Raw genomic sequence first — 10,383 nt, 5'->3', positions numbered from 1 at the left:
ACTATGAATCTTAATAGCATTAAGCTCTGAATAACTATTTATGAATTTCTAGTGGCTACTCTTACATTTATAAAAAACAATAGAAGATGTTGGAGTTTGATTGATATTAGTGTCTATGGATACTAGACTTGATATATATTCAATATGTTTTGGCATACTAACCATAATTATTTTTCGGCTTAACTTTGATGGATTATATTAGCTTCTTAGTATTTACTTGGACTTTTATAGAGGAACTAGCTACCTATACTATCTATATACCATTTTCAATAAATGTGTCTAATTTGTTGTTAAAATCTGAGGGTTTATTCTTTCTTATCATCCTTCATGCTATTCCCGAAATCAAGACTTCACAAAAATCTAGAAATACTGGCTTCCATCCCTATTCGTCCAAATGTCATGTTGTACTTACTTTTAACCTATCTCTTGCAACCCTTGATAATGACTACAGCTATCATATAAACCTTTATAAGACATTGATAACAATCCATTACATATAATATTATGTATAATAAAAGTTTGAAAGTAATATACAATTAATTCATATTTAATCTATGAATTTTTGTTGCAATTCAAAATTATAGTTTTTTCAGTCAAATCTATTATTTCTTTTTTCATGAATAGTAATTAACGTGAACTTATAAATGATTTATTTTAACACTCATTATATTTAAGTAATGTCTAAAAAAATTTATGATTCTGATACTTCAACACTTTAAACATAAGATATAATATATACTAAATAGACTATTCATATTCATACAAGATTAGTTCATATCAATAACAAATTCAATAAATTGAATCTTAATAAAACATCAAAATTTAACACATTAAAAATATAGCCTACCCATATTGACTAAGCTATTTTTAAAATTCAAACTATTGCGCATTGAGCATCTATACTCCGGTTATTTATACAGAATTTGCCTGCAAAGCAGATTCTGTAACACTGATCGTTACAAATTTATTGTAAGCTTCTATATTTACAACATTCACTGACGGAATATAACTTAGATAGTCACCTGGAAGGAAAACTCTGATTTTAATCCCTACTCAAATCAAGTGTTAACTTTAAGAACACCCTGCCAAGAAGAACTAAAAATTTTAAGAGAACGTAAACGTTTTTATGAACAGGCGACAATGGGAATCTAATAGAGGTCCACTAGGTACTGTAGAGATCTCATGACTTGCTGTGTATCAGCCTCCATCTTTCCTTGGAGCATCCGGAGAACTTGAGCCATGCTTGGCCTCTCATTCTCATCCTGTGCAATGCATACCAAGCTTGCAAGCGTAGCTCTTCTCACATCCTCAACATCTGCATGCTCTGCAATTCTTTCGTCCACAATACTCATCAAGTTTCCCTTTTGAAGTTGAGCTGCAGCCCATGAGGGAAAGTACTGCTTAGTCTGTTCCTTCACGCTCATGTCCACATTTCTTCGACCCGATATTATCTCCAACACCATCATGCCGAAGCTGTACACGTCTGCCTTGAAAGTAGTTGCTAAGCCGTCGATCCAGTCGGGAGCGATGTAACCTCGAGTTCCTCTCATGCTTGTCAAAACCCTGCTGAAATCTCTTCCCACCAACTTTGCAAACCCAAAATCAACCACTTTTACGCTGAAATCGCTATCCAGAAGTATGTTCTCAGGCTTTATATCGGAGTGAATGATTTGATCTCTGCATTCCTCGTGGAGATAAACTAAGCCTCTGGCAATGCCTAAAGCGATCTCGAACCGTGTCTTCCAATCCAACAGCCTTTGTGATCCAGCGAAGAGAAGAGAATTGAGAGAACCATTGGGCATGTACTCGTAAACTAGCAACCTTTGAGATCTTTCCGTGCAAAATCCACAAAGCTGGACCAAATTGACATGCTGTATGTTTCCGATGGTGCTTATTTCTGCACGAAACTGTTTTTCTACCTGTGTAGAACCCTCTAATTTTTAACTGCTACAAGGGTATTGTCTAGTAGAGCCCCTTTGAAAACAGAGCCAAAGGCTCCTTTCCCTAACTTATCTCTGAAATTGTTGGTTGCAATTCGGAGCTCCTTGTAAGTGAATGTTCTCAGGGAAGCAGGCAGGTCAGCTTCCGAATCTCCTCCCTTACCCACTATTCCACGCCTCCGCCGAAGAAAGATTATAACAAGGAAAGCAAAAACAAGAACGAAAACACCACCGACGGGAAGCGAAATCAATAGGACACGTCCCTGATTTTTTCCTCCACTGGATATGGACTGTCCCAACTGAGAAGCAGCCATGCGAAGGAAGACAGGCTGGCTGTTTGATGCAACGCGAATATTGAACAGATCCCCAAACCACATTCTACAAATGGGAAGAGTAGAATTAGTGAGATCGAAGGCTGTGCAGGAACAATTTTCCAGACATGCAGCTCTGCATGCTGATAGAGATGGGTATTGGGAATATGGAACAGCTTCTTTCTCTGCTAAGGCTATGTCACTCTTTTGCACGAATCCATCTGTGGTGCCGTTGGTAGGAGAGCAGTGGAGAAAGCTATTGCGAAGGCATCCGCTTGATCACCATTCTTGTGAATTCCAGGCGTGATTGTCTCTGGGATGGAAGCCCTCGAGACAGCTGCAGAATTGAAGATTGTTACTGTTGCATGCAGCATAAGCCCCGCACATATGATAAACCAGGCATAGGTCTTTTGGCACAGACCAGATGTTAATCCAGCTGTTATTATGAATTCGATAGTAAGCTCGTACATCTCCAGTTTTGTACAGGACTACACGCTGCATGACACTATCAAATTTTGTTATCTGAATATACGTGAAGTACATCTTTGTTGGAGAAATCCTTACAAAGGGCGTTCTAAGAATTTCAGATTCGTATTTATTCTGCATATCTGGCATACCACTGAAATGGTCACCAACCCAGTCTCCGCTGCTTCAGTAAGTAACACTGTTATTATACAGCAGCAAAAACTGCGTCTTGTCGGGGGCTGGATCCATTCCTAAAGAGAAGGGCCCAGGTGCTGGATCCAACGAACTCTTCCAAGAAGTTAGCTTCATGCCTTTCCACATCTTCATTCCCAACAACCATGTGTCTCCTGGATACAAGAAACTCTCCCAAACAATTTCAGATATGTTGTTTGCGCCCAACATAACAAAACTAACAGAATCCAATATCATAGCTCTGGAGGCTACAGCTTTCTGGTTCTTTCTTGTTGACCATATTGATCGTCCATCTGAATCATACAGTTTGAGATAGCCGTCAGTTGTTAGATTCAAAACGCCTGGCTTGTTTCTGATGGGAGTCTCTCTATGAGCCACCCAAACAATAGTCTTGTCAGACATTTGGGCATACCAGATGCCGATGTACCAGTTATTTGTTCCGTTTAGACAAAAGAATCCCAATTCGAAGGTGCCGTTCTTTGAAACTATCCTCTGATTTCCAGTGAGAGAAGCTCCCAAAGCGATGCTGTCTCCACCAACTGTAAGGGGATCACAATTGTAAGGTAGAGTAAGCAAATAAAGCACTGAAAGGAAGAAATGCCATGCAGACAGACTATTTGTGGCCATCTGGAAAAAACGTCAAACTCGCTTGAAACAAATCGCTACAATTACCCATAGGTTTGGTGTTGCGTTATATAGATTGGTAAGATCAACAAATATTTTTAATTTAATTTAATAGGTCTTTGGTCTAAAAACAATTTCAACCTAAGACACAAACAATCTCTTCAAAATATCCATTGGCTTTGGCTTTTTTCCTACAAGTCAAATGCAACGAATATCCATTGGCTTGTTGCCTACTCGTCAAATGTTATATTATGGCAGACCTTACAAATTGATGGGAAATGTTCTGATTTATTAGGACAGAATTTACAAAATTGATAGGACACGGTGATAGATCTAAAACTAATAATTTTCATGATATTCTAGAAAGTCAAACAATAGATTGTATATGACACGGCACTAGAAAGAAATTTGAGTCATAGATTGTCATTTATTTGATGGTCCATAAATTACCGCTTAGTTTCTGTTTGGTCTTTCCAATCCTGCCTGCGAAGTCATGTATGATGGGTCAAAAGTCTTTTTTGAGCCGGCCACTTCAATAGCAAAGTCTACACTGATAACGATTGCTTCTTGCACGCAGAAGGAAAATGGTGAATTTATTGACTGTTGTGGAACAGCAAAACAAGTTAAGACCTTGACTTGACGACCCAAAGAGGTGGCGTGTAAACCTTCCCTTCATCCTCGTGAGCATTTTGACTTGCATTAAACTCACAAATAATCAATCTAATTTAAATATAGAGATTTAAGAATATGAGAAAAAGTTTATGAATAATTAAATAAAACCAATAAAATCGTTGTATTGGGATCAAAACATTACTATTTTGAAATAATATAATCAAGGCCTTTATATAATGATTTAAAAATTAAAAAGATTAAATATAAAGTAATACTTTTTTATTAAAAAATATATTGTAAAGTTAAAATAAAGTAAAAATCTACATTGAAAATAGTTAAGAGAATAGATCTATTATGCATAAGTATATAATTGTGAAGGTAAATAAATAATTTTTATAATGAATTTAAATCAATTTAATAATCATTGTAGAGTAATATAGACTAACCTTGAATAATTATCATAATATTACTTTGATAAATATATATGGTTTAAGAAAGAAAATATGAATAACAATACTTAAATCTGATAATTAAAGAATGGTGCAAATTGATTAATATTCTGACATCATCTTGATTGTTGTCGTAGAAATCCAATTTTTTCAGTCTAGTGAATGGTTTATGTTTATATGTTTGATACATACAATAATATTTCTAGCTACAATTTTGTCATTTACTCTTTAACTCAACTTGCCTCTCGAACAAAATCTTGGTCTTACATCCACTTGGTTGGCATCAATCTATTGTATATCTTTTTGATAGATAAAAAAAATTCAACGTTGAATTGATAACCTCTTGGTCATCTTGAGGTGCTAAATATCTCACCACGGTGGAGAAAAATCATCTGTCACCTTAGCCAAAGACGTTGCAAAGTGGTGAGATAGTTTGCCAAAATCACAAATAAAACAATGAAATTGATTGACAAAATATCTTGGAGATATGTCATCTCGTAGAAGATAATGATCATGAACATATGCAAAATGTATTTATTATCGAGATATATAGAGACTTTCTATGGAGGGTTGACGGTCAGACATTTCGAGCAAAGGCATTTGGGAGATGTCAAGCAAAGGAATTCATAACCATAATAATGTTCTATGTTATAGTTCTAATTTTTCTCATGATCATTTTTGCTATCAATTCAGGAATGACAAGGTATGAGCGTTCATCAAAGTGTGATTCGAGTTCTTTCGAATGTCGATAATGTGTAAGAAATGATGTAATGAATCATTTGTTGGGATGTGAAGCCCAACGGTCATGACCTTTCGTCTTCTCCAGACTCTTCATTCCAAACCTGAATGTGAATGTATATATAGATGTGTACAATCATGTACTGTAGTGTGTATAATAAAGTGATTCCCTACTTTGAGTGTGGATGTAGGCAAATTTACCGAACCGCGATAAATCATGTGTTGTCTTTTGTTATTCCTTTATTATGTTTTTCTGCTCATTCTAATCTTAACAATTGGTATCAAAGCCATGTTGGCTTGAGCAGAGATGGAGGAAGAAGGAGAAGGTAAAACTTATAACTTCTATGGAATTTTTACATTTCATGTAAAACTATGCTTCAAGCGTCGCGTACATTGGTGGGATGGCTGGAAGAAAGAGGGGAACTCAGTTGAAGAGGAGAATCCAGTGAAAGAGAAGGATGTTGGGATTCTCATTTGCTCTCCTCTTGAGCCAGCTTTGGCACTTATTGGCCAAACTGTTAATGGCCGGGAAGTTGTTGGTATTCGTGTGGTGAAGGTTGAACGTCGTGATACCTCAGTTGGAGTTGAAGATAGTCCTTGTATAGATGCCGGAATTTCTGAGCAGAAATATGCTGGAAAAGGGGTTGTTGTTGAAGAGGATGAACTCAAGAGATCACGGGAGGAAGAGTGTTTGCCAACGGAGACCGAAGTTGAATCTGTTGTTAACTCCCAAGATGAGGAGGGTGCAGATTGGAGTGACTCGGTTAGAATTACTTGGTAGAAAGATGCTGGAAAAGAATCCATTGTTGAAAAAGAAGATTTGAAGTATTTGTTGTTTGAAGAAGAAGAGATTGGGTTGTTTGGCTTCCAAGATGAGAAGGATGCCTTCGGGGGTGAAGAGGATGCAGTCTCGAATTTGGCGAATGAAGATGAACCTGAGGATAATGAGACCAAGAGATCGAAAGATTACTTGTATGAAAAAATTGTGAGGCTAAAAGAGGAGAATGTGATGCTCACAAGAAAAATATTCATTATGGAAGCTGAAATAGAAGATTGGCGCTCTTCTATGAATCTGGAAAAAGAGAAATATGAGAAAAAGTGGGAGTTTGCTGAAGAGAAAAGAAATAAAGAGCTGAAGAAAGAATTGGATGAGATCCATTCTATTTTTATGGAGTTAGGCATTGATGAGGAAGAATGTGAAGCTAGAGAGACTCAAGCGACTAAAGAAACTGAAGAGATGATAAAGCCCAGAGTGGTTATGGATGGGCAGGTGCAGAGTTGAAAGGAGTGGGAGGCCTATAATGTGAGCCTCTCCAATGGTGGCCTAGATTGTGTACCCCTCCATAACAAGGCATTCGTAGACCCCCAAGCACAATGCAAACAAGCTGAACTATCCACATTCTCTCAAAATCTTTAGGCGGAAATTGATGCCAGCAGCCCTGCGCAATGGAAGTCACCACAGACGCCACCTCGGATAGGCTTCAAGGTGTTGGAAAAGAGATCCATCATCATATTCGATGGCACCACTCGCACTTACTATGTTATACCCTCTGATCTTTTGCACCCAACACCCTCCTTTGTAGTTAATAGTACATCCATCCCCCACTTTGATAATGCAAACTTTGGTATGCATGATTCAATCCCTAGACCTTATCTCAGCCAAGAAATAGGTAATCCATATAGTCAACCTGAAGATCTTCAAAGAGAAGATGGGATTGAAAGTTTTTACGCAGCAAATCCCACTCGACCTGGTGGCCCTACTTATGAAGATTTAAACTATGCTACTCATAACGAGCGAAGTGGAAGGAAAGACAACTTGGGAAGGTTGAACGACTCTTTAAATAGAACAGGTGTGAGTTTTGGAGGGCATAATGAGAAGCATGGTAGGCAGGTGGATATGGTAATTGGAGTAAGGGACAATAACAATGGGAATGCAGGAATTAATTTCATAATGCTTCCAGAGGCTGACAGTGATAAGCAAGATTCACCTGAAAGTGTAGAAAATGCTTCTGAAATTGAGTCAGAGCTTACTGCTGGAGGGTGCAGAAAAACACAGCAACATGGCTTAGCGAATGGTGGTAATAATGAAATTGTGAACGTTTTTGCGGTAGACCATATTAGCGTTACAAATGATGATGATCAGGCGAATACATTTTGTGAATCGTATTGGACTTCTTCCCCTCATAATGGGATCTCTTATGATCCTTTAACTGGTTATTATGGCATGAAAATTACAATTGCTGATATATATCCTTTTCTGTCAATTTGCGCCCAACCTAAATTATTTATGACAGAGCCCGAGTATGAAGATTTTGTGGTGATTAAACTCGGTGAGGAACTGGAGAAGTTTCTGGATGTGGAGCGAGCAACGCAAGACACCATATCTCCTTGGTGTGCGAACAATCTTCTGGCACCGCAGGAATATTGGTTGGAGTCTGTAAAGTTGGAAGATAAGGATAGTTTATTTGGAATGGGGATGAGTAGGCCAGTCGGTGGCAGTATGCTTGATTGCTACTTGGATCAACAAATGTCGACTTGGATGGGTGCTCATTCGGTTGTTATTCAAGCTTTCAAAGAACATGAACAGGTCATTATAGCTGATTGGATGACAATGAGTGATGTGGATTTGTTCCAAGAAGGACTACTCAGGCTTCAACAGTTGGCCATGGTGGACAGACTCTGTGACACCGTGTATCTCACTAGACCAACGGTTTGCCATGTGCAGCCGTTACAAGATGATTGCAATGATAGGCATGAGAATTATAACAGCGCATCATACTTTTGGACCCTGGCACTCCTAACGGCTAGGGGATTTGTAACGATTTTGGATGTAACCGATTTTCGCAGCTTGGTACCAAAAAATTTAGATGGCATGATGACCACGTGTATTCCTAGGAATACGATGGTTGTTTTGGAACCTCTTGTTGGTATTGATGAGCAGACCTCATCGGTCACGATGTTTGAGAAAGATGACATGTCTTTAGTTTTTTTTGTTGAGTGGGAGCATAGATGCATGAGCATGTGATGCAGGAGTATGTGATGGAGAAGTGTATTTTGCACCTATCAGATGCGGTGTGCCTAAGTATGGATTAATCGATAAAGTAGTAGGAAAAAATATTTTTACCTCCGATTTGTCATGGAGAAGCTTAATTCGAAGTGTCTGTGAAAAAAGTTTGGCGATGCTCAAATCATTGATGGACCTGATTGTGAGGTGAAGAATTGGAAATGCAAGGAATGTTGAGGCATGGTTGTGCTGATTGAGCTTGAAGTGGGAGATTGTTGGGATGTGAAGCCCAACGGTCACAACCTTTCATCTTCTCCAGACTCTTCATTCCAAACCTGAATGTCAATGTATATATAGACTTGTACAGTCATGTATTGTAGTGTGGATAATAAAGTGATTCCCTCCTTTGAGTGTGGATGTAGGCAAATTTGCCGAACCACGATAAATCGTGTGTTGTCTTTTGTTATTCCTTTATTCTATTTTTCTGCTCATTCTAATCTTCACATCATTGAGGTCTTCAATAATTTTGGTTGTTAGCTGCAAGTTGATTTAGTTTACAAAGATGTCGATATATCCAAAATGGTCGATGCACTGAGCTCTTAACTTTTGGGCGAGCTAGCTCCTTTGGCAAAAGACCCAATGCACTCATTTATCAGCAAGTTGGCCAAGCTTTCAGAGATGCCAATGTATTCAATATCGAGGTATTCATTCATGCAAGTTGTGAAAGTTGAACAAAATGTCGATGGAGTTGTGGGTGATCATCAGTGCACCGAATGAGGAGGAGATGTTGGTAATCGGCAGGTTTGTGTTGGCTACATCGGAGGTTTTGAAAAGTAGAAAAAGTTGCCGATCACTAGAGGAAGGAACTTATTATAGCTACCCTATGGCTAAAAGAAACTAGTTATTATAACTACGTATTCTACAAACTAGATGTCGTGATCATAGGCAAAATGAACTTGGCGAAAATGCTTTAGAAATTTTCAAGCAATATATGTATCACTGCAGCAGCATTGTAACAACGGAGTTGCACAAAATGGATTTGTTAAAAAGATTCTCAGAAGCAAATGCAATCGGTATGGACGCATTCCACCTTTTCCATGCATGGCCTGTGGAAGGGAAGGGGCAAGTATATACGAACTGTTAGACAGAATGCTTCAAACTTATGTCATCTCATGCAATGCAATGTGTGGATGCGTAGGCAAGGCACGATAACAATTTTACAAAATGTTGCAAAGAGATGTTATCACAAAACATATAGAGAATGGATTTGTTGAAGAGACTCGAGAAATTCGAGGCAAATGCAATTGGCCACCCTTAAATCACACATACTAAGCATTGACCGCCTAGTGTGGTGCATGTGGGCCTGCTCAACCTGTTCCGTTCCCCATTTATATCCGTTTCCCTAAACATTTGCCAGTTACAGTCAACGGTTAGTTGCTCATCGCATATATCATATCAAATTTAAATTAGATGTTCCCGCCGTGCAGATGATGGGATGCGCTTTATCATTCCCTAAACCGTTCATTGTTAACGAAACTGCGAGGGAAATTCTGGGAGGGATAAGTTTTTATTTCAAATTTTTGGATTAAAAATTTGTAAATTTGATTGTAAAGTAATTTAAAAGTTTATAATATAAGATTTGTTGCATAAATATTTAATATTAATAATTTATTTCATTCAAATGTATAAATTAGATTTCCAAATGTATTTCATAGTGAATATATATTTTGGAAATGAAGAAGAGAATATTGAAAGAAAATATATAATAAATTATTTTTATTGAATATTTGAAAAAATATTTGAGATAAATTAAGTATAATAATTATGTTTTAGAAATTTTATGATTGTATATGAATTTGGGTCAAATCTACATTTGTGGTCTTAATATTCACATCTACAATTTTAACTTGGATGCTATATTTTAACCTTTTTTATGGTTTTCAAAATTTTGATTGTGAAATACCTTCCGTAATCTTATTTAAAAAATATATACATTTTTTAAATTAATAAAATATCCAAACATTTTATATATATATTTTTTTCAACCC

The 10,383-nt window shown here is 37.3% G+C and overlaps 1 protein-coding gene across 1 annotated transcript; it reads right to left on the bottom strand.

The window, feature by feature from the left end:
* Positions 1 to 1,058: 1,058 nt before the first annotated feature.
* Positions 1,059 to 3,535, bottom strand: LOC131040846 (G-type lectin S-receptor-like serine/threonine-protein kinase At2g19130). The gene is made up of 5 exons (XM_057973804.2): positions 2,940 to 3,535; positions 2,673 to 2,897; positions 1,985 to 2,525; positions 1,188 to 1,919; positions 1,059 to 1,082 (listed from the first exon to the last, which is right to left on the bottom strand). Exons 1-5 carry the CDS (start codon positions 3,533 to 3,535, stop codon positions 1,059 to 1,061), a joined length of 2,118 nt encoding a protein of 705 aa, XP_057829787.2.
* Positions 3,536 to 10,383: the final 6,848 nt, after the last annotated feature.

This window comes from Cryptomeria japonica, chromosome 7 (genome assembly GCF_030272615.1).
Source record: "Cryptomeria japonica chromosome 7, Sugi_1.0, whole genome shotgun sequence".
Lineage (NCBI taxonomy): Eukaryota > Viridiplantae > Streptophyta > Pinopsida > Cupressales > Cupressaceae > Cryptomeria > Cryptomeria japonica.
The sequence above is the reverse complement of the archived record's forward strand: the minus strand, read 5'-3'. Positions and strand labels throughout refer to the sequence as shown.